Source organism: Phanerochaete carnosa (assembly GCF_000300595.1).
Source record: "Phanerochaete carnosa HHB-10118-sp unplaced genomic scaffold PHACAscaffold_7, whole genome shotgun sequence".
Taxonomy (NCBI): domain Eukaryota; kingdom Fungi; phylum Basidiomycota; class Agaricomycetes; order Polyporales; family Phanerochaetaceae; genus Phanerochaete; species Phanerochaete carnosa.
In genome coordinates, this window is record NW_006767634.1 from 1,589,379 (window position 1) to 1,612,006 (window position 22,628).

Consider the following 22,628-nt stretch of genomic DNA (forward strand, 5'->3'; position numbering starts at 1 on the left):
CGAGAGTGCTAGTGATGCATCATCCGAATCCGTCAGTGTGAAACGGTGCCACCGCTCACTGCGGTCTTGCGCCGTCGTAAGAGCACAGAAGACGCGGCGTGATGCGTTCTGCAGCGGCACGAGGTGTAACGTTCTTCATGCTTAGGCCCGCGACGCGATCCTAGGAAATTCCGCAGCTAGAGAATGACGGCCTGCAAGCAGACAGAGGCGTCGCCGACGGGGAAGGGACTCACGCTCACGCAGTGGCTCTCGCCGGTGGCCGGATGCCCGAGCCACTTCCTCTCACGGCTGTAGCGAGCCGTCGGTGGTCACTTGCTTTGTGGCCGAGCTCAATGTTTTGTAGCGATCCAGCCGCGGATTGGCGCGCCAGGATCCATCAGAGCTTCTCGTGGAAGACACGTGCAGCCGCCGGTCCAACCGCACAAAGACCAAGTGGGAAAGGTTGGGAAGAAAAAAAAAGAGGCCTGGACACACGCTGTGCGTCTCGCGTGCGAGTAGTTGGGGTCATCTCCGTCGAGGGCCAGAAGCGGGCCCGCTGCCAAAGAACATGACGAGCACGGCGGGATAGGGTCTGCGCCTGCACCGCCTCGTCAATGCAGCGAAGCCCCACGGCCCACCAGGGGCTGCTATGGCGCGACAGATCCCCGGTGCTGCCAAGGGTCCATACATCCAAGTAACTCCACGGTATACATGGCGAACGAAGAAACGCACACGGTGTCTGTAGGAACGAGGTGCCTTCGAGCGGGACACTGCGGAACACCCTGTCGCTCGAGAGCATTTCTTCCAACTGGCCCTTGACGTGGTTATCGCGGAACGTCCGCCTAGTCGCCATGCTACGGCCACGAGTTGGGGTAGCCGACGGAAATGCTGAGGACTCACTCTATCGCCCCGGAAGCGTAGGACTAAGTTCGTGCGGACATGGGCACAGGCGCCGCGAGATAGTCAATGTACATACAGCGGCGCGCACCGGTCCATCTCGGGAGCGTGGCAAGCGCGAGCGCGAGAGGAAATACGTAGCAGCTGTGCCGTACGACTTGAGTGCGCTGGCGGAAGTCGGCGGTGCTACGCAGGCCCGAGGACGGCTGTCGTAAGTGCGCACCGCGCATGAGTGAAAGGAGCTCGGTTGAGTCCCGAAGTCCGAGAGCAATAAGTCACCGAGCTCACACAGCTGCATACACGCACGTCCTAGACGAGATTGAGATGTTTAACAGATTATAATATTTGATTCATTCCGTCTAGCCTAGAAACCCCATAGCCTATACACATGCCTACTATGATACAGACATACTTGTTTCTTGTGATGTAACGAAAGCCCCAGTCCCAGTAATTAACTACGCATGCAAAGGTGGTATTTGAATGGGTGGGGTATAAAAATTGTGCGGCGGTCCATGTAGGGAAAGTGCGATGCGAAACACTTGACGAGAGACGGTCAAGCCAAGGCGCTCAGTGACGATGGAAAATCCAATGAGAGGGTGGAGGTGGAGCACGAGACAGAGACATCAATGAAAGAGGAAAGCAATTAAGCACCTGCGAGAGAGCGACGATGGAAAACGCGGAAATAATTAGCGGCGCCGGGAAAGAGGACAACAAGTGTGGGGCGGGCATCGCCGCGAAGCTCGCATGCAAGCGAGGTTACACTTCGAGCCCTCCTCCACTCTCGGCGCAATAAAGAATAGAGCGGGGGCGCGTCTACCACTCGATCGGGGTCGCGAAGGCGAACAGGTCGCATTTTGCGGACGGTCTCCGCACCGGCTGGGGCATCGGCTGCGCACGCGAGCGGTGCTGCGACAGGTGTTTGTGTGACACCGCCTCCATGGACATGGGCATCGATCCGGCGGGTGTCGCGATCTTGGCCGTGAGGTCTTCGACGCCAGGCGGTGTCGGGGGCGATACGGACGACGCCGGCGATGTCGACGTCGAATGTGATGCCTCAGGGGTAGAGGGAGTTCCCGGGGATGATGGCGGCGTGAGGTAAGCGACCGCCGTTTGAGGCGCCAGCGGCACCGAGGAATCCATTGGCGGTGGGGGGCGCGGCGTTGGCTTTGGTGGAGACGTCGAGGGGGCACGGCCGCTGACGAACGACGGCGTGCGGGCGGTGCCCATATACGGGGTGGTCGACGGCATGGGAGAAGGAGCTGGCGAGGGAGCAGCGTATGTGGGATACGGACCTGGTCCCTTGAAGTCCCTCTTCACCTTCTCCTGAAACTCGACGAGCGCGGTGGGCTCGACGTTCAGTTGCCACTCGAGGTAACTGCACATCTCGCGTTCCATCTGGTTGATCTCACGAAGGGCGAACATGCCCTGGCCGACGATGGACCACGACTTGTTCGAGTATGTGTCGTCGCAAATGACTTTGGAGGAGAGCATAAAGGCGGAGATAAACAACCGGTGGCCAGACGAGCCTCGCGCAGCGGGGAATCTTGCTTTTAGTCGTTGCAATAGATAGAGAGCTGCGAAGGTGACGGATTCGTGTAATCTCGTTCTGTGCAGCGCATAGGCGATAAATAAATCGAGACGAGGCGCCGGCTGCGAAGGCGACTGGGCCGGGGGCTGCTCCGGGCATGCGAAAAGATGGGTGACGAAATGCGCGCACACTTTGGCCGTCTCTTCGTGGCCATAGTAGGGGTCCGGCTAGTAAAACGGAAAGGGATATGTGAGTTGCACGTCCGCGGGGCGGGAGTTCCCGAGCGACCACTTACCGCTGAACCGTGGTGCGTTGTGCCTGTCCGAGCCATTCTTGTGCTTCGTCTGTGCGGTGAGGATTGGCGAGCTACCGACGCAACGCCAACTGTGGCCATATAGAGGACGGGGGTGCCGAAGGAAAACGACGGGGAGGTCGTTAGAGCGTCAAAACGACAGTGACTTGAGGGCGACCTGAGTGGCGGGGGAGGGAGTATATAAGTCTGGAGCCGGCAAGACAGACTCAAGATCTCACGATCCGGATGAGAGTACAGGCCCAGGAGCGCATGGACAGAAGAGACCCTGCTGCTGCTGGCATAATAAATCCCGTGGCGGTTGCCGTTCCGGGCACATCGACAGATACGCGCCCCCAGCATCAATGCCGCAAACAAGCAAAAATACGCCCGGAAAAAACGATTTTATTCTGGTCTCCCATCAGTCCCCAACACGCGAGGGCTCTTCCCTTCTGATCCGCGCGCTCTTCAAACGGGCGACCTCTCTGCAGAACCTTCCCTTGGAAAACACTCACCTCGACTGAACCGTTTGTCCACACGGGGTGCGCGAAATGCGTGTCTTTACTAGCGAGGCCTTGAGGCGCGGGTCGATAACGACTGGCAGGCTGTGCTGCAATGAGAGACGGGAAGGGGGGAGGACGACGACCGACCGCTTGTCTCTTGCGACGTTTAAGTACCTTGCCCGGCTTGTGAGTCACCTTTGTTGATCCAAACGCAAGGGCCATGGGCAATAGTTGATCATAGTTTACGCCAACACGTATAACCGGGACCGCCACAGCTAAAATTTTACCTGCCCTTATCCGGAGCATATTGTCATTCCGACCTCGGCATAAGCCCTCCGAGTCCGACAAGAATCCGACAAGACCTCATAAGTAATTTTGACAAGTACCTTTCGCTTACATAATTTTGCTTTAGCCGACCGTGCTTGGTCTCGCCGCCTTTGTCCATGTTCGAGCCTCAACGCGCTGCATTCTAGGTAAAGAGTACAATGTACTAGTAAACTGTCAACCGCGCAGCTCTTTGAGTCAATACGATCTCTGCATTGTCTACCTGCAACATTTCTGGAGCCAAGAGTCGACATTGCCACATCATGCGGAGTCAAACTGCATGTTGTAAGTCGCAAGGCAGTTTGGTCATCTCTTCTACTCATACGGCATGTAGTAGTTCGACATGACAAGTCCCGGCCTAAATGATTGTCCGCTTTGTGCACCGCCTCGTTACGGAGACTACGTCTTTCACGCCTTGTGCAAGTCGCTACATCTCTCTTTTGGGTCCTTGACGAAAGTCGAGCCAGGATAATGAGTCCAACTTGCACGCAACTCCAAGCAAGGCTACCATGCTTGGCACGGACCGCTACATGCTCTTCTGCGCATTACTAATCATCCACAGGATGCATGCCCTTGACCTTACTGTGTGATACAGGTCACAGCCCCACGTCCATGTACGATGAGTCGACAGCCGCTCCTCGGCAAAGCTAAGTCTTCTCGGAAGGTGCATCCGCAGCGATAAATCCTATCTCGCTACATAAGCCGCCTACAGAACGCCGTGTCAATGTCTCCGCAGCTAAGTACCACTGCTTCTCTCAATGGGGACGAGTGCTGGCGGCGCAGCGGCTGGCGGCAGCGCTTAACAGCGACGTCATCGCCGACATCTGGCGGTGACATCCTTGTGCCGTCGTAGAGGCCTGTGCCGTAGGTGAACCGCCGCGGCAATACAACGAAGAGCACTCTGAGAATATATCTCGCCAATAAACCAGGAATACATGTCTTCTCTGACCTTGCTGCCTGCAGCCCCACTGCGGTCGGACTTGTTTTGTGAGTTCTTTCTGAGCAGCGGGATAAGTCGAAATCAAATTAGAAATTAACTTAACGCCGCGTGCACAGCAGCGGCCAGTGCTGTGCCATAATTCTCTCCCGATGCGCGGACCTGGTAGTTATATCGCGGGGCCCCGACGAGGCCTTCTTCCGAGGCCTGTCGTTCGATAAAGCGTGCATTTTGTCCGCCAGTCGGTCGAGGCAGGGGACATGGCGGTGCTTTCCTTCTACCGGCCGGGGCTCTTCTGGATGTGGCCATCGTAGATTCTAAACTAGGCCAGCAGGCGGCGAGAGCCGCCGCTCGATATGGGCGGCTGAGACCATTATCTTGTCGATTATCCTGCTTCAGTCTAGCGCATCCAATTTAGTGATACGCACCCTAGTTGCCAGCCTATCAGGCACCTGCCACGAAGTCGAAGCGAACGTGCGGATGCGGCTTACTTTCCAATCGCGCCGCATCCTTTCCCCACACTGATGTGCAGAGGCTGTGTCGCGATTCGCCAGTTTCCTGCACTCCTTCGTACGTAGAGCTTCTCGCTAGCGTACGCCCCGAGCTCCATTCATATCGACAGCTTCCGTTTGAGATGGTACTGTGGCTACGCTATCCGATCCCAATTTACCATACTATGAACCCTTGACTGCCGGATCTTGGTCCGACGCATGTTTAGGTTGTGCAAGTTTCAGGCAACCTAGACGAAGGAATTAGTAGACGATGCCAGGGGCGGCCAGGGTGTTGGGTCATAGGACACCGCACTGCGTTCCGGTACTTACCCCACACTTCTTCCCGTGCGACTGTGACTACTAAAATTGTTCTTTCCGCAGGTTTTCGGTGCACGCTGCTGGATGGCTTGCACTCCAGTCTACTGCTGCGTTGAATGCTCCACACAGCTCACGATGTTTGGGAAACGCACTACGAGCGCACCTATGCTGCTGGTACTCCGAGTAATACATAATGCTGACGTCAAATTCTGCACATTGCAGCTGCATGTTCACTCTCGCCTTTCGCAAGCATAACTTTCGCACTCTGCGCAGTTCATTCCAAGCACAGAAGGATCTGTTGCCCCTGCTCCGTTGCGTCCGTTGCAGCACATGTCCGCGCTTGAACCCCCACTTGACGCGTCAACGCGTTCAACGCGCGTATCTGCCTGGCGTCTGTTGACGTGTCGAGATACCTGTCGCGCTCAGCGACCCTCGTCATCACACCTCGTTCTTTTCCGGAATTACGACAAGGCACTGGCGCCGACCGCTACCGCCGACAAGCTCAGGCCGCTCTTCACCTCTTCGCGTGTAACATTCTTGCCGCGGCAGCGAGCTAGCGATGAACGGAGCAGTTTTATGACGGTACGCACTGACGTCCCGTCTTTGCGATATGTTCTTACTCCCGTACGTATGATAGGCGGACCTCGTTCTGCCCGAGGGGCTTCCGTACATCCAGGTGCATTGAACGCATCAGATATCCGTCCATGGCCGCATCGTTCTCTGACGTCTAAACAGTTGCGCAGATCTGACGCAGCGAGCTGCAGTCGCGACGCATCACCATCGCTGTCGTACTTTTCGATGCGAGAGTCAAATTTTCTGCTCTGTCGTCTATCCTACGCCGAATATCCCGTCGGCCATTCGCGTTGCTATTCAGTGATGACAAGATACTCGCCGTCACCCTCGCGCATTCCTCGACGACGCCCGCATGCAACAGCGCAGGTTACACAATGCGCCATCGAAAAAGAGCACAGCCTCGCTCAGCCTGTCACCGCAATCCCTTTCCGGATACGAAGTCTCGCTGCGTCCCCGATTGGTCTCCGGTATCCCACGGCACTTGCCGCACTGGCAGGGACAATGAGGGGAGACCACTCGCTAGGCTCGGTCTCTCGGGACGCTTCTCGCCTATGGGAGAATGTCGTTATGGTAAGTTACGTTCATATGGCCACTAGAGCGTTCACGAACTCACTCTGGCTCTGAGGCAGTGTACGCAGTGGTCACTCTTTACTCCACTGAGCCTCATCCATACAACATGACTTGGCGTAGGAATTCCGGCTACAGAGCCGCACCTCGTGCCAGACGGTTCTGCAGGCGCAGCGTCCCGGTGTCCCGTTCGGGGCCCGACATTGCCTTAGCGCGCTCTCGTGCGACGCGACCTCGGAGCGCAGTCCTAAATTCTACAGGTCGGCTTTCAGTTTTCAACCCGTGGCCGTTCCGACGCAGCCCTGGGCCCACGCTTTGCTTCTTCCGGTTGACTACAAACTCTAGCCGTAGACTTGCCAGGCCGGTCAGAACAGACACTTCGAACGCGGTCCACGCTCGGTGACTGAGCTAGGTCGTTTATGCTTCCGAGAAGAATTGCTCCGCTCGCCGATCGGTCCACGGTCAGGTACATCATGTCTGTTCCTTTGCACATCATTTAACAAGCTTTGGCAGACCCTTGGGCAGGCCGTTCCATCTTCTTTGGCCCCGCGGGGTGTGGTGCCATACAGCGCCGTGCTGGCAGAGGTTCTCTCCGCGAAGCAGTGCAACTTTTTGGACGCTGCGTGGGCTAACAGCAAGCAGTGCACGCATTTTTGTCTAGGCTCCTGCAAGCTCCGTCTACGGAGATGAGAGCTGGCAAAGCTTGCTCGAGCTTCCAGCGCTCAAACCCCGAGTCCATGGCAGCAGACGCGCGGAGAGACGGCACATGACCTGGCTGACCAGACACGCGCGACAAGGGCCTTCCACAACCGCTGGTTCTTAAAGACACCTATCTCCATCTGTGCGACTTCGCTCTCCAGTGCGCCTCGCTCGATGATACGAAGGCGAACCCTAGGACGCCCGGTCTACCGTCAAGTCCACTGCGGACGCTTTACATCAGAGTCTACTGGGTCGGAGCGGCGCCGGTCTCAAGTTATCTACCGAGCACACTCCGCCATATCGTCACTGTCCGTTGGTGGGCCATGCGCTGACAGTGCAGAATCAAAAGGTTGACGAAGAAGTTGCAACCAGCATGACGGAGGTCTCGGTCATTGGAGCGTGTTAGCGGGGCGTACTCGGGTGGAGGTGGACGGGACATGGCTCCAGCCATGCACCCATGATACGTCTTCACCAGCTGCCAATGACGATAGCACGTTACTCACATCTTCTCACCGACCACCTTGCGTCCATTCTGCTTGAGGTGCGCAGAATGGCCTCCACTTCTCCATGGCAATGTCCGCCTGTTATTCAATGACAGGGTCGAGATGACATCACGCTCCCGTCCGTATGCACCCTGCTTCTCGTGAAGGGTATGTTCTGATCATCGGAGGATCGTCCAATAAGTGGGACATAGTACGAATCCTGTGCTACTTGGAACTCAGCTCCCGTACTCACACGCGTTACGTCACATAGCAGGTAAGTGGGCGTACTCGGTGCAAGGGCGTCGAGAACTCAAATGCTATTATGGCAAGTATCCACGTCTGACTTCGAACCTTGCGCAGCTATCTCTGGCAGATGGGAACCAGGAAAATGAGGAAAGATTTCACATCTTATATCTCTCTCTGTACGTTCGTACTGCCTTCAGCAGTACCATCTTGCGCAGTGACGACTTGAAATGCAGAAATCTTTCCTCGACCCGGCCAATTTCATTTCGGTCTCTACGGGGATCGTCAGTCCTTATCACCTGGGAACGCGTCTCGAAGAACATCTGAAAGCGGGCAGGGGCTGCTATTCATTGCCTTGCAGTGATGCATTCCCACGCGGGTCTGCCCGGTAGCCTCGAATTCCAAGGCGAGATGTAGTTGTGTTTGACCGCAGTGTAGGAAGCTATTCTTGTGAGATCGCAAGTATAGCCAGCTATGCAGTTCACGAGCAAGGACGTTTCAATGTACAACAGCCACCATTCAGTTACGAAGCCGTTGAAGCACTAGCACAGCCTGCTGATGCGAAACATGGTAGGTACAGTGGTCTTGCAAGAATATTTCGTTCTCAGCTGACCTGTTACAAGTTGCTACTACAGCGCATCGATGTCGCCGGGTCATCTATCGATTGAGTGTCGGCGGCGCCCCGACGACTCTGTACGGAATGAAGAAGCAACAGGCTCCGCGGTCTGAAGTTGATTTCATCGTCGCATGACCTCCCAAGGCCTCCTGAGTCAAGCTCCTTTGGCGTACCCAGAATTACCCAGTCCAGCATATGGAAATGCTTCATGTCTACGCTGCGTTCATGCAGGTAGAGTGGCCGATGTTTACGGATCTTATGAACCTGGTCCGCTCATATCGTGCTCGCACTTGTCTTGTAATACTGAACGCCGCCATTTCGGCGTCGCATATAACGGGACGACAATCCTATCTGCGCTGGCCCGGAAATCGGTGCGTTAAGCGACCGTCCTGGCTTGATATCCATAACCAAATATCTTGACTTGCGAACAGTATTCTGGACATTTCTGTCTCACTGTAAACCCCATCGCAGCAAGAAGGACACGTATAAGTTCGCACTCATGCCACACTGCACCGTGCGCAGGCCAAACACTCATCTGCGAATTCACACGTCGTCACCAGATCAAACATTCTGCGTTCCCGAGCCACGCCAGCTAGCCCTCCATCGGACCCTGACTAGTTTCTGATTCGTCTAACGCCACCCGGTGCACTGACTCAGTCGGCCCCACGTCTGGAGGGAGAGATCCCGATAAGCGTGACGGCTGTGCAGAATTTTCGCGTTCCTCATCAGTTCCCTGGCAACCTCTCTTGACTTTAACAGTACACTTCAGCTCCTCACGCGACGCCGTCACCGAGGACGCCAAATACTTGAGCGCTATGCAGTGTTCGATTGATTGTCACGAAGACTGGCAGCCTGCGGGCGTGATATCGTATCGCGCCTGAGCGGTCCTATTGTCCGTTCCATAGGCGTTTGGACCGTTTAGGCATGCTTAGTATTCACAGCTATGGACAGGGCGAAGGACAAGGAGAGCTAGCAGGATATATGTACATCCCCGACGATGGGCACAATAGGTTGGTGCATGTGTGGCGCTAGATTTGCTCGTGAGAAATCTGTCGGAACGGTCCTATTGAAGCTTAGGTGTATTGCATGCATGGTTGAGTCGGACATAAGACCATTCCTTCAAGATGCCTTTCATGCCCAATATTGACGTTCTTCGAAGAAGGTCAAGCAGCTTGTCGCACAGTATTCACTTCACGACTCCAGCAGTTGCCACGATATCGGGCCAACCGCCCGAATGCTACCATTAAAGATAATCATTTGCGCTGTCCGGCCGGTCCCTAATCCTCGGAGAGTTGACTAGGTCCACTGGGGCAGAAGAAACTTGTCCACAGGTACCGGAGACCGGAAGTAAACGATGCAGGAACTCAATCATAAAAATCCAACCGCAAGTTATCGGAACTCACGACTCTATAATGCATGTATTCCGCGAGGCGACGGCCGGCACGAAGCCAGCATCAGCTGACTGCCGGACAAGAGAAGTCAATCGTCCCACTGAACAAGGAAGGAAAAGAACCAATTAGAAAAGGGTAGGGCGTGCATGTCCGTGGGGAGGCATAGGCACGACTAGAACCATTATCCTGTAGGACATCGCTAAGGTCTAGGACGGCCGTTCGTCCTCAATGAGGAGAGCTCCGCCCTTGTCGACACTCAATCGGATGCGATCGCCAATTTTCACATCCTTGAACTGGAAGCAGGGAGGATCAGCGAACAGGTAGGAGTAGACCCTGAGCTCGGGGAACATCGCGGAGCAGAAAGAAGGTACACGCACCGTAAGCTCTCTGGTCCGGTGCAGGCTCTCGATCTCATCGACCCTATCGCGCACGTCGTCGAGCTGTTGGTCGAAGCCTTCTTCTTCGACCACCTCTTGTGCGGCGCGCAGCAGCAGAAGCGAATCCGGGGTCACGTCGTGGTTGATCTGCGGGTGCCGGCACAGTCAGCCTCCCCACTCGTGCAACGAACGTGAAGCAGATGCAGTGCAACTCACGTCAATGGAGATAATGTTCAGGCGGTCTAAGGCTACGAACGGTTCAGGGTTTGGTGAGATATGAGGCACGTTGAAGGCACTACGCACCTTCCAAGAAGTCCGGCCGTGTCATGATCTGTCGGCACCGGTACTAGCAAGGGCCAGACAATGAGCACGGATCAAAGGGGCGAGATAGAAAATGCGTGGTGGAGTAGATTTGCACTTACATATGGTATTTTGGGCAGGAGCAGATCCGTGAGGGCCTCCGGAGGCTTCTCACCCGCGGCAATTTGCTCCTCTATCTCGCGCACCGTTCCTTGCCGCATCTTCACAAATTCTCTTAGCAAGAGCCACGAGCACGAACTCCATTTTTGCTAAACGAGGTTAAGCCCATGTTTCACTATGATCAACTGCGATCACACACCTCATCCATAACGTCGTCGTCGTGGTCGGGAATGAGGCCAATTTGGCTCTGTAACCAGGCTTTCTCGATCCCTAGAAGCTCACCAGCGTACCTAAGCATGTCCGGTTGTCTCGCAATCTTGTTTAGGTATGCAAGTCTTCCACCAGCGTAGTTCACAACCTCCTTGTAAATTTCTTCAGGCTCGTCGGGTCGGTTACAAGCCTTGCGCATCTTCATCGCCGCTTGCAATGCTTGTCGATGATTCAAGTCTCTGACCGACACGATCTGACACAAAATAATATGAGTCACATCCCGACAACGCATCCTTCCTGCCGCTTACTTGCATACGGCTTCCAGTTTTACCTAAAGCGACTTCAACGATCATTCGTGAACATAGTAGGACGAACTCACGCATGAGGTAAAACGGCCAGAAATCATCCCTAGAGGAAGAAAGAATTAATGAACATTTATGTGACAGACGGAAAAGCGGAAACACACGAGCTGAAGACAACGGTCAAGATCCCTGACGACACGGCATGAGCCAATATTTGTGTAATGTGGGAACGGTGTGAGCGCACCGCTCGCTGCCCATGCTTCTGCCCGCTGCTGAAACTGTAGCAGAATGTTCTTTCCGTCATCGTCATTCTTGAAGAAGTGTATATTGTTCAAGATCAGGACAAGTGGCCGTTTCTTCTTCTCCGAGTAACGCAGCGCAACCTTTTCCAGCTTGTTCAAAGCTCGTGGGAACTCAACACAGGTCACAAACGGGATATTAACGAGCCTCACCTCGTTCAATGTCCAGCGCCGGCCCGCCTGCACGCCGTCAATGTGCTTCAGAACCATACATATTAACGCATCAGCCGCACCTTCCCTCGGGTCGCGCCTCTGGAAGAGGCCCGTTTGCGAATCCTCGTGGTACTCGTAGTTCAATGCTTTCCCCAGGCGGAGGCGGAAGACTTCCAAGTCGGGATGAGCTTCGCAAATGGAAACACCTTCTGCGTGGATCTTTTGCATAGCATCGTAAAGCATGGTGGTTTTCCCTGTACCCTACGGGAGACAGCGCTGCTGAGGGGCGTTACACGCCGCATTGGGCTTAGAGACTCACCTTAGGACCAAGTAGCATGAAGTAACGGCCGGTCTCTCCACCGCCCACGATGTCGTCCATCAGGTCCTGGTCATCACGGCGAAGATGCTTGTTCCATGGAATATCGTCTGACTCGTGCTGCACGGGAAGAGGTTCTTCCCGCTTCGAGGTACGGTTTGCAAGCTCAAGCGCAGGGTCATACCCGGCGGTGAAGGCGAGTTCAATCTATCCTTTTGGTTAACGGCCATTTGGTAGCGCGGCACGGGCAAGCTCGCACCTTATCCAACACGTTGGTCTTGTACCATGCGACATACGCGATCCCTCCGAAGAACACTAAACAGTACGAGGTCAATACAACCGCCACGAGTTGGCTCGAACGGGATGGGAGAACAATCTTCGAGACAGACACAAAATGGGACGTCCCCTTTAGAACAATCGACAGCAAAGTACATTCGGGAGACATGACGCTATATACATAGGCAGCAAGGCGCTGTAAACGATGAACTACCACACTCACCCATACTTAGACCAATGACGGTGGTAATGAACGCGTCAACGATGCTCGACCCAGTTGTGAACGGTGTCGTATTGGGGCCGGCTGGACCTTGAGGTGGCCCTGTGGGAGATGGCGGCGGCTGCGAAGGCAACGGCATCCCTTCGTTGCCCAACGCTCTGCCAGCCAACTCCAGTTCCTTTCCGCTGCACGTCAAGCCCCTGCCAGCTCTATCGAGCGCATTCGCGACTTCCTTTGCTGCCGTTCCATCACGTTCGGCTTCCGGGCTTTTATTCTGTTGAAGGACAGCAGTATATGACAGCCCCCGCGCATGATGGAGAAATGGTGGATAGAGACGAGCTGCAGAGGACGAAAGCCTGGAAGAGAAAGTGGGAGTTGTTCCGGACAAAGCAAGTCGGAAAGTGGCGTTTGCTGTATTCGCGGGGGGCAGGCTAGTCAGAAAGCGAGGTATAGGCTTCCAAAGAAATCTAAGAGGCCCTAGAGAGAGCATGATGTGAGTTCACAGAAACAGCCTCCGCCGACCATTCTGTGACAAAATCGTTCATCACGGCGCCGCGGCATGTCCTTTTCGGCTTGGCATCGCGAGAGATCCAGGAGTAGTCTGAGGAAGTCGGTAAATATTGCCGGAAATTCAGCTATAATTTGACTCTGGATATTCGAACATAACGGATTTCTGAAGCACAATCCATTCTCGAGCGAGAACGTTGTCGACAGTGATGAGGACCGCGAGCCCAACTAACGAAGAACGTGACAAGTCACGATAAGAGTCAGTTCTTACTCTCGTAAGCAAAACTCTGCAAGTGGCGTGACTTCGTTTAGCTTAGTGTCACGCCGGCAGTTTCGCTTGTGGTCATCACAGCTTCGCCTCAACGTCCACCATCTCCTCACTCTACCATGGCATTTGGCTTGACGATTGGTACTGAGCGTGCTACGGCATTGCAGGTATGTCAATATGGCAACAAGTCTGCAGTTCGCTGACTGTGTGGCTAGAACGCAATCCAAGATGAACTCACAAAGCGAGGGTATAGCCCTGACGCAGGTGAGTGCTCTGGAGCGCAGCAGTAGCGTGTTGCTCACCGACCTTGCAGATCCTGTCATGGCAGAATACATTACTATCATGATTATTAACAATAAGACTCCCGGTAAGTGGCGAGTACAACCGAAGAACGCCTGACAACTGACAGCGCTCCAGCTCAGATATCGTCAGAGTTGGAAGATCGTGAGTGCTCGACCTGTGGTCTTTGAAAATACGCTAATCATGATCTATAAGTCATTGGCTCCGAATTTGGTGAGATATATGCGCCACCTCTGCCTTTAAGAGTGTGCTGAGTCGTTGCTAGATGCAAATTTCGTCGACTGGCTTTTTGCTGAGGTATCGAAGGCTGCACCAGAAGCTGAATCATCAACCGCTCCTGCTCCTGAGCCTGCGCCCTCTGCCGTACCTCCCCCTACCCACGAAACTCCCCCGCATGTGCAAAACGAGCTACCAAGACGACCCCCAAATGGCCCGCGCGCCGGCCCCTTTCAGCAAGCTATCGCACAAGCTCTTCCTTCTACTTTACCTTCCGCACAGAAACGTCCTGCATCCGCACGTTCGCCTTCACCAAGTGGACATGCGCACAAGACGCGACGGATGGACCTACCTACCGGGCCACGCGCAATGCAAAGAGACGGTCTCAGCAACATGCCGAGTGGCTCTCGCAGTCTTCTCGAACGTATGAGCTCTCCACGGAATGGTCACTTCGTGAAGGATGACATTCAAGCTCGTATTGACAACATCACCGCACAGAACCCGGAGATGGCTATGTTGATGGGCGGCGCACCCCAAGGCTTCCCGATGAGCGGTATGCCTGGGATGGATATGGCGGCGATGCAGATGACAAATCCGATAATGCTGCAGGAGATGATGATGAACCAGATGGCGTTAATGACGCAAATGGCGGGGGCGATGGGAATTCTCAACCCTGCAGCGATGAATATGAACGGCTTTCCGATGCAACCGGGCATGGATATGAACATGATGGGTGGCATGAATGGTCAGCAAGGTATGAGCGGGCGGGGAAGGGGCAGGGGAAGGGGCGGCATGCGGGGCGGACACGGAGGACGAGGAGGCCATACCCCGGCACCGTCGTCGAGCATGTTGGACAATGCACCTCCTGCACCTGCTATGAAAGCTGAGCAGGCACCAACTGTTGCAGCTATGCCTACCCCGATCATCGCAGCACCGACCCCGGTCGTTGCTCCTCAAATCACGCCGTCTACGTCCCAGAGCCGGTCAGGTTTCGTCCCCCCGGAACGACCTCAATCACCTACACTCTGCAAATTTGGTGTAAAATGCTCCAACTCAGTCTGCCGGTATTCACATCCTTCCCCTGTCGCCACTCCGGAGAGCGGTGTTGTTCTCAGCAACGAGCCTTGCGAGAATGGCAAGGACTGCAAAGACAAGGACTGTGTCAAGTCCCATGTAAGCCCCGCCGTATTGAAGGCAACCGGTACGTCGCATTCCTGACACGTGTTCTGACGTTTCTGACGGCGTTCTCGCAGGTGAGCAGCTTAATCCCAAGGCACCAGCGTTCACGCCAGGCGCTGCTCAATCTCCCGCTCCCTCGCATCAGTCCCAAATTCCCTGCCGCTTCGGCGCAGCCTGTACACGACCAGGCTGCGCTTTCCTTCACCCCAACCAGAAGCCAGCGAACTCGGTCTCGCAGCCGTGCCGGTTCGGCACTGCCTGCACAAGGGCGACGTGCCCCTTCCAACACCCCGAGGGACGCGTGTTACCTACGACGTTCCATCGCGGCTTGTCAGCTTCCGGAGGGCTTGTCACCGTCTCAACGCCGGAGACGGGCAGCATGGGTGCACATAGCCACAACAAGAGCGTTACGTTCAATAATCCGGCTAAGACTGGTGCGAACGGCGCTGCATCGAGCGCGGCGGAGCTGGAGAAGAGGGTAAAGGAGGTTGAGGAGAAGAAAGCCCAGGCCTTGCAGGCCGTCGCACAGGCGGAGGCTGCCGCAGCTGCAAAGAAGGACGACTCGAAGCCCCCAGTTCCGATATCCGCATAATGTGTTGACATCCACGTTCGCACGCTCGGTCACCCAAAAAAATAGCTGCACATGGCGGGACCATCTCTTAGAAGTAACGATTATCATTCCTCTGCCCATGTAATATTATCCTCGAGCTTAGCTTACATCAGTGCTTCTCTTTCTCTCGTCTGTCTCTATACCTCTTTCTGCTAGTGTAGCACTCGACTTCCCTTTTTTTTGGAGAGGCCGTATCAATTGGAGAGATGCTCAGAAGGAGGTCTGCGACGACGCTGCGTTCCTCTGGCATATTCCCCTCCCCTTGCCTGGTATGAGCTGCAACGGAGTTTCAGGTGTGAGTGGAAGGCACTATATTCTCTTGGAGGGCGGGGCTTGTAGGGACCTGGCGGCCCTGTCCCTCTAGGCTTGAACCTATCGAACCTCGCCTTCTTGAGACGTGGCATGCTACTCTCCATCGGTAGCAGTTACTTAGGGGGTTGCCGTCTAGTAGGCTCGGAAATCGGGCCTCGTGCGAACGATGTGCTTTTCGGACTGGCTACGGTTGCACGCCGAGAGTATGTGTGGCGCAATACGTCAATCTCGCATCCATCATGTCAGAGCCTGGGGATGTTGACACTACAGTTTATTCGCGTTCGTGCGCATGTCCCGCCCTTCATATATTTATGCACCGACTCACAACGATTTTGGCATGTTATAGACGTCAATGGACATCGATGCATGGAAGTCAAGACAGTCATTGCCCGCTTTGTGGCGTTCATGCGTGAAACGGGCTATACCCTTTTTCTTTTGTCACAACGATCTTGAGTAATCTTGAATAATCTACATTTGCCTATATTCCTCCAACACAGATTGCAGAGTTATTTACAGCACACTGAAAATACTGAGCAGATATGAAGTGCTACCGCGACCCCAAGAAGTTCTCGACACGTTTCGTGAGCCGCGGCTGTTCGTTATCGCTGTCCGAGTTTCGGTCCACGTCGCGCACCCGTTTGCCGAGGACAGACTGTGACAGTCCAGCGCACGCTGGCCCCACCACAAACTCCGCAGAGGCAGAGATACGAGAAGAGGCATAAGGGTCAGCAAGCTGTTCGGGACCGTCCACGTCACATTGGCCACTAGCGCGGTCCGAGTGCTCGTCACGGGATATCGCTTCGCCAAGATAGAGAGACGGTCCAGGAGCCGCCGCCGCCGCCCCGGCGGTAGTTTGGGCGTGGACCCGGTCTGATTCAGGCGAGGGCGAAACAGCCTTAAGAAGGTGAATGGAGTGGTACGGCGTCGCTTTGAGGGCAGGGTCCGGGCAATATGACGGCCCCTTCCTTGCGGTGGGTGGCCGTGACGGTCCAGCAAGAGACGAGGCGACGGGCGTAGACCGAGCACCGAGGCGAGCGGAGGCAGTATTGCCGTCGACTTTCACCGACTCCGTTGGCTGATAGCCGAACCGTCTGAAGACCATCTTGTTGTCCTCGTCGTCGTCATCGTAGTGTGGGCTGCGGGGAGGGCAGCACAATCTCGAACCTTGGGGAGGAGATGTGTCAGAACGATCATAGTACTGGCCATCTTGAAGTACGCCGGGACCCAGTCTGGTAGAGTAAAATTCACCTAGATGGTCGGGATCCTCGACCAACGGAAAGATACGTTTGCGCCGCTTGAACCAGTCCTCCTCTTTGACGTAGGGAAGCTCCCAGCGGAAGAAGTATCTCCGCACATCGGGCAGGTCCCTCTCGTCAGGAATTGGATACATGCTCCTGACATGGTGTCGACAATTATCGAGGCTTTTGAACGTGATCCGACCGTTGTCCCACCCCCTCGTTAGAACGTCAAAGATGTCGTTTTTGTGGCGAGGTTCAAGAATGATGCCGTGTTTGAACATGGTTCGCATGTATTGAGTCACGAAGTCCACGATGACCGACTCCCTAGTCTCCCCTTCTGGTGGTACAATGGTATCCGGATTTCTCTCCCTCGACGCCGTTGATAGTGGACGTATGGTAGTGCTCACCTGTATATGGAACCCCGCCGCATCGATGGCACAACAGGCGATACTCCCGCCCTCGCTGCTGTCTCGATTATCTGAGTCGTCGACGTCCTCGTACTTCAACTCGGCTGTCTCTGGTAGTCTAATATCCTGCATTTCCTGGCCTTGCGGCTCTAAACGCGAAGAAGGAAGCCCTTGGGAGAAGGGCGCGTCGTCCGGGATGGTAGGCTGCGACGCTTTCCGCAGCCACGTATCGCATGACTGGGACGAGCGAAGCCCGAACTCCCCATAGTCGGACGCATCAGTGGATATTGAAGAGAACTCCTTACGCGGGGATGCTTGGGACGGACGCGAAGGAGCTTGAGATGCGGCTAGGACATCTTCGGGGACGGGCGCACGCCGCGGCGCGGTATCCCTCAACGAGTTCCTCTTCCGATCCCTGCTGCCAAATCCTTTGAACACCATCTCGTCATCGGAATCATCCTCGGGAGGTCGGGAGGTCCAACCAGCTTGTGACGACTGTGTTAGCATAGTTGCTAGCATAGTTGCTAGCTGGGCGGTGGATGGTGTTGTTCGTTTCCGCACAACCGAGTAACCTTTCATCCACTTGTTAATCCTGAACAGGCACCAATGAGCAGGAATCAGTATACAACACGGATGACAGAACAGTGGGTACAAACATCATCTGTTCCAGGCTGAGATCCTCCGCAGCTAGCTCTTCGCTCATCGCACCGGATGAGGTGCTGTCACCAGCCTTTGTCCTGGCATCGAAGGCGTTGGCCTCGACGGCCCTGCCGCAATATGTCTGCGGATGCTGCCAAGCCAGGTACAGGTGGCTGCCGTCTTCGGCGATTGTCCTGCGGCGGTGTTTTGCACAGTCAATATCGAGGCGTTATCAGAAGCGGTCTCCTTCGTCGAAAGGAGAGTGCAGGAATGTGCATCGACTGCTATGGCATCTTCCACATCAAGAGCCAGCGGCCAGCGCTAGGATCTGGAGGCAGTAGCGACTGTATGAGAGCCGTGTGAATGTCAGGTATGCATCCGCATGTTGTCCAATAACTCACAGCTGTTAGTGCAGACTTGGGTAGATGGAGAGTGAGAGATGTGAAGTCTTCAGTCTCGGGTAAAGATTGTTGGCCGCCGGTAGCGAGGTCTCCCTGTGAGCCAATCTCACCTGATGGCGGTGTCGCTGGCTCGCCTGTGAAAGCGGCGCAGCCTGCAGAACAGCGCAAATATGTCAATGACAAAGGACCGAGAAAGGTACTGTAAAAAAGCCAATCAGGTGCGGGAACGATGAGCGCGAGTAGGCTCTGGAGCAGGTCTTTCGAGCACTCTGGCCGCTTAGTCTCTGAACGGCTTGGTCGTCCGGGTTATTTCCTTTCAAATCCAGTGATGCCACTCGTGTATCAGACTAGCCGGCTACTGTGCATAGTTAATTAAGCCTGCACGCCTTCACGATATGTTGAAGCTCCTTGTAACTTTGAGTCTTGAGGACGTCGGAAGTAAAGCGTGCTGGCATGATGCAGGTGGTCCCTGATGTCAACAGGAAGAGGAGAAGAAGTCTTTAAATGACAAGCTCCAAAGGTTGTCACAAGCGAGCTTCCATGCCCGTGTGCCTTTCATGTGAAGTGACCGTTGTGCTTTGGCCTGCCGACTGGTCATGGCACCAATCACGTTGCCTTGGGTAGCTCGTAGCAACAGGCTCCTTTTGGCACATGTAAAGCAAAGTGCATCGAGAGCAGCTTCACTGAAAACCACCCTGCCACACGGCATCGTAGTGTTATGACCACCTGCAGCTGGCTACTGCTGGAATGACTGTCGGATAGTTCTGGGTGTGAAGAGGTATCTGACTTGATTAGCGTTCTCCGAGGCGGCGATAGAGGTGTGTTCATTGGGCTGGCGTCCTCGGTTAATCCCAAGAATCAGTATATATGCACGGTGCACGACGTGAAGTCCAGAGAGAAATAACTTCGGAGGGGCTCCCAAGGCTTCCACATGTTCGTTCTCACATCTTAGATCTTGAAGATAACATCGCTAACATGACAAGATGGCCGAGTGGTCTAAGGCGTGTGACTCAAGCGGAAAGCTTGCCAGCGGAGGCTGGTCTTCTCATAGCGAAAGCTGCGTGGGTTCGAATCCCACTCTTGTCATGGTTTTTCTATATATTTTGTGCAATGAGCTGCAAATGCTGAAGTTTCAGTTCGAACAAGGCTACTCTCTATCTTTCACACAGGGATTGGACATGGATGAAGAGATCATTGACTTGGAAACCCTTGGAAAGGAGGAGATATACTAATATGTAGCAACATCGAAGTGAAACGGCCAATGGATTGCGTATTTTGCGGTACCCGCGTGAACTACCTTCCGTTTTGGGATGGATAACCGGCTCAAGCCGTGCCGAGCCGTAGCAACACTACTCGATCATAGCTGATGCGCCATCACATCCAAATATGGTGATGTACGATGCTGAGACCGAACTTGGATGATGTCGGTGTCGATCTCTGTTACATCGTGAAGGACCGCGAGATCGGGAGATAAAACAGAAACAGGTGTTTGGTAACATGACAGCGAAGATTATCCGCCGCGTTCGCCATCGCTAGGACCTTCGAACAGGGTCATGCCACTGGTTTGGCCACTCATCATTCTTTGTTTTGTTTTTGAAGGCAGCCCTTTGTGTTTTCCTTTGTGGAATCTTTCGTTATTCACCTTGCTCCACAACTCTTCCCACTCTACATTCGCCACACCGTGCAACATCGTCGCGCATCCCATCTCACACACCGCCGCGGTTCTGGATATTCATGTCGCCATACGAGCTGAGACATCGCAACGGGAAGGATGCCGGAAAGAAGCAGCAGACTACTACTTCTTACAATGCATGTAGAATCTTGCCTTTGGCACTCATTTGCTGATCATTATATTCTGCAGAACCCAGGCAGAGCACTGGTCAAGGCTGGAATTAAGAACAAGAGGAGGAACGTCCAGACGAAGAACTACGCGAAAGTCTCCGGCAATGGTGAGCTCCCCGCTACGCCGATAATGTAAGTGTCATGAAATATCACTTTACTCGGTTTTGCCAAACGTTCATGTAGACGGCAACCTGCGAACACCGACAACTTGCAACGAAGTAACGCTCCTTCGCCACCGATCCTTCCAAGTCGCGGGGCTGTGGAGGAAACATGGACCCCACTCCCCTTCACAATTTTGGCTTCGACGGGTTTCGCAGGCGAGTTGCAGTCTTCGCCGGCCTCATCACCCTCAAGGCCTTCCGCGCGTACTCGCAGAGGCACGCCACCTCCGCCACCGCTCTCTCAGACGACTTTCAGCCCTTCTAGGAGCACATCTCCCGCACTTCTCAAGCTTCAGACGAATACGCCTTCTACATCGCCACTTACCTCCTTATCGCAGATATATTCGACGATAAAGGCCGCGTCCTTCATGCCCAATGGGAACCCACGCAAGTCGGCGCGGTTCAGCAGACGGCTTAGGGACGAGCTACCTCACGTGGGGCCTGACGTGGGCGACTCTATTTCTGTCGGAGGCAAGGACGCATCGCTTCTAGTCACCGAGCGTGACTCCTTCGGCGACTCTCCTTCGGGCGAAGATAGAGCTCAGTTACAGAAGGTGCCGTATGGTCAGTGCGGCTGAGAATATTTTGATCCTGATCAGTACTTATATCAAGCACACACAATCCCCAGAATCTCAAGGACTATCATTAGCAGTGAGCGACGATGTTGACATGGACGACGCCACCGATCCATCTGTTGACCCCGGTCCGAACGAGCAAGACATGCGGTCCAATGATGACGAGGAATACCATTACAGGCAGCTCTCGAAGTACACGACCGCGCTCGGACACCCGGCTCCACCAAGGCTTCCACCAGCCGTGATGAAGCGCGTCGCAGAAGATTCCGAGTATCGAAAACTATGGTTCACCGAGCTACGTGACCTATCCCCTCAGTACGAGCATCTACCCGACCTGGCGCAGAGAAAGTGGAGACAGTTCGGCTTCCGCGACGAAGACGACATCGAGCTCGGCGACGAGGACGGCGACGGAGGTCTGGGGCAGGATGAGCGCGAAGAGAAGGAGGATGAACTAGGCACGCTTGTAGAGACCATTAAGGTTCTCTGCGGTCAGTACACTGAAATAACGAGCACCTTGCAACGCGAGGTATTGCCCGACATCAACGAAGGCCGCCAGCGCGCACAATGGTACAGGCGACTGACGAGTCAAGAGCGCGCCGAGTTCGGACGCATATGCACATGGATGGCCGTATGGAATCCTGAGACGAAGGGCAAGTGGAGTACGAAAGAGATGTGGACGGGGTTCCCCTTCAGAGTCAAGAAGAAAGACGGCATCTGGAGGGAGCTCGCAAGTGACGAGGAGAGAGGTAGCGAAGACAGCGACTCCGAGTGAGTGCATTGTTATCAACCTTGTCGAAGGCTGAAACTTATTCTCCACAGCGATGACGACCCCGCCGATGCTTCCGCACGCAGTCCCGTCGTCAGCCCGTCTTCTTCGCAATCCGTGTCACCGGAAGTACGATTCCTCTCAGTGCGGCCGACAGCACGCTCCCCGCCGCCACCGCAGCCCGTTGGGCCAAGTCGGAAATATTCGGAATACGGCGTCGCTCATCAACCGCGAGACGTCACGCTGTCCTCGGATGAGGATGAAGGAGATAACCTGGGTGCACGAGACAAGCACAAGCAGCGTGGAGTCCGCGGCAGCCCTCGAGGTGTCACCTCTCGGTCGTCGACATCCTCTTCTTCCTCATCGGCGGATGACGACGATACTCAGGACAAGCCTAGACACACGATACCCTTGTCACGTCGGCCGGCGTACGGGGCTATTCGACCACCGTGGTCACATACGCCAGACAGCGACGATGCATCAACATCTTCCGGAGCCGCCACCGTTGGCAGCGATCTGGGAGATCCTGCCCCAGTTGATGAGGGCGTTCCCTTCGCACGCTCTCCACTGTCTGTGCTCAACAACGGTGCTCGACGGCACTCTACTCCCGTTGCAGCTTCTCGTGCGGGTGAAACATCGGACATCCTTACGGAGACAGACAGCAATGTTCAACAAGCCTCCCCTCTGACAGTTGCGAATGGTAACATGCGAGTTGCAGCTCCAGCTGTGGAAGGTAGCGGTGTCCAAGCAAACTCGTCCTCGGACGCGGCAAATAACAGTACGGGGAGGCATACCGT

The 22,628-nt window shown here is 54.8% G+C and overlaps 5 protein-coding genes and 1 non-coding gene across 6 annotated transcripts; 3 read left to right on the forward strand and 3 right to left on the reverse strand.

The window, feature by feature from the left end:
• Window positions 1-1,200: 1,200 nt before the first annotated feature.
• On the reverse strand, window positions 1,201-3,138 carry PHACADRAFT_259782 (uncharacterized protein). The gene is made up of 2 exons (XM_007398043.1): window positions 2,700-3,138; window positions 1,201-2,631 (listed from the first exon to the last, which is right to left on the reverse strand). The coding sequence occupies exons 1-2, from the start codon at window positions 2,733-2,735 to the stop codon at window positions 1,690-1,692; spliced, it is 978 nt and encodes a 325-aa protein (XP_007398105.1). The 5' UTR covers window positions 2,736-3,138; the 3' UTR covers window positions 1,201-1,689.
• Window positions 3,139-9,636: 6,498 nt separating this feature from the next.
• Window positions 9,637-12,745, reverse strand: PHACADRAFT_125129 (uncharacterized protein). The gene is made up of 15 exons (XM_007398044.1): window positions 12,414-12,745; window positions 12,174-12,229; window positions 11,918-12,121; window positions 11,679-11,859; window positions 11,599-11,625; window positions 11,391-11,549; window positions 11,311-11,335; window positions 11,224-11,252; window positions 11,153-11,175; window positions 10,834-11,097; window positions 10,637-10,783; window positions 10,518-10,560; window positions 10,431-10,462; window positions 10,215-10,361; window positions 9,637-10,130 (listed from the first exon to the last, which is right to left on the reverse strand). Exons 1-15 carry the CDS (start codon window positions 12,547-12,549, stop codon window positions 10,044-10,046), a joined length of 1,560 nt encoding a protein of 519 aa, XP_007398106.1. The 5' UTR covers window positions 12,550-12,745; the 3' UTR covers window positions 9,637-10,043.
• Window positions 12,746-13,265: 520 nt separating this feature from the next.
• Window positions 13,266-15,751, forward strand: PHACADRAFT_211115 (uncharacterized protein). The gene is made up of 7 exons (XM_007398045.1): window positions 13,266-13,352; window positions 13,401-13,449; window positions 13,499-13,552; window positions 13,603-13,629; window positions 13,681-13,698; window positions 13,751-14,902; window positions 14,955-15,751. The coding sequence occupies exons 1-7, from the start codon at window positions 13,305-13,307 to the stop codon at window positions 15,470-15,472; spliced, it is 1,866 nt and encodes a 621-aa protein (XP_007398107.1). The 5' UTR covers window positions 13,266-13,304; the 3' UTR covers window positions 15,473-15,751.
• A 525-nt stretch (window positions 15,752-16,276) lies between these two features.
• PHACADRAFT_211116 (uncharacterized protein) lies at window positions 16,277-18,150 on the reverse strand (the record flags this gene model as incomplete). The annotated part of the gene is made up of 2 exons (XM_007398046.1): window positions 16,277-18,039; window positions 18,104-18,150. 2 exons carry the CDS (start codon window positions 18,148-18,150, stop codon window positions 16,350-16,352), a joined length of 1,737 nt encoding a protein of 578 aa, XP_007398108.1. The 3' UTR covers window positions 16,277-16,349.
• A 1,314-nt stretch (window positions 18,151-19,464) lies between these two features.
• PHACADRAFT_t104 lies at window positions 19,465-19,573 on the forward strand. The gene has a single exon. It is a non-coding gene; the product is annotated as a tRNA-Leu (tRNA).
• A 1,527-nt stretch (window positions 19,574-21,100) lies between these two features.
• PHACADRAFT_259790 (uncharacterized protein) lies at window positions 21,101-21,839 on the forward strand (the record flags this gene model as incomplete). The annotated part of the gene is made up of 1 exon (XM_007398047.1): window positions 21,101-21,839. Exon 1 carries the CDS (start codon window positions 21,160-21,162, stop codon window positions 21,835-21,837), a length of 678 nt encoding a protein of 225 aa, XP_007398109.1. The 5' UTR covers window positions 21,101-21,159.
• Between the last annotated feature and the right edge of the window lie 789 nt (window positions 21,840-22,628).

What these genes read in the sequence shown, in the direction of transcription:
- PHACADRAFT_259782 (XM_007398043.1), bottom strand. Translation starts at nt 2,735, where the DNA reads ATGGCTCGGACAGGCACAACGCACCACGGTTCAGCG. An exon ending in CAACGCACCACGGTTCAGCG is followed by an intron (nt 2,632 to 2,699) that starts GTAAGTGGTCGC and finishes CCGTTTTACTAG; the next exon opens with CCGGACCCCTACTATGGCCA.
- PHACADRAFT_125129 (XM_007398044.1), bottom strand. Translation starts at nt 12,549, where the DNA reads ATGCCGTTGCCTTCGCAGCCGCCGCCATCTCCCACAGGGCCACCTCAA. An exon ending in AAACTGGAAGCCGTATGCAA is followed by an intron (nt 11,098 to 11,152) that starts GTAAGCGGCAGG and finishes ATTTTGTGTCAG; the next exon opens with ATCGTGTCGGTCAGAGACTT. An exon ending in ACCGGACCAGAGAGCTTACG is followed by an intron (nt 10,131 to 10,214) that starts GTGCGTGTACCT and finishes CCCTGCTTCCAG; the next exon opens with TTCAAGGATGTGAAAATTGG.
- PHACADRAFT_211115 (XM_007398045.1), top strand. Translation starts at nt 13,305, where the DNA reads ATGGCATTTGGCTTGACGATTGGTACTGAGCGTGCTACGGCATTGCAG. An exon ending in AGGGTATAGCCCTGACGCAG is followed by an intron (nt 13,450 to 13,498) that starts GTGAGTGCTCTG and finishes CCGACCTTGCAG; the next exon opens with ATCCTGTCATGGCAGAATAC. An exon ending in TATTAACAATAAGACTCCCG is followed by an intron (nt 13,553 to 13,602) that starts GTAAGTGGCGAG and finishes ACAGCGCTCCAG; the next exon opens with CTCAGATATCGTCAGAGTTG.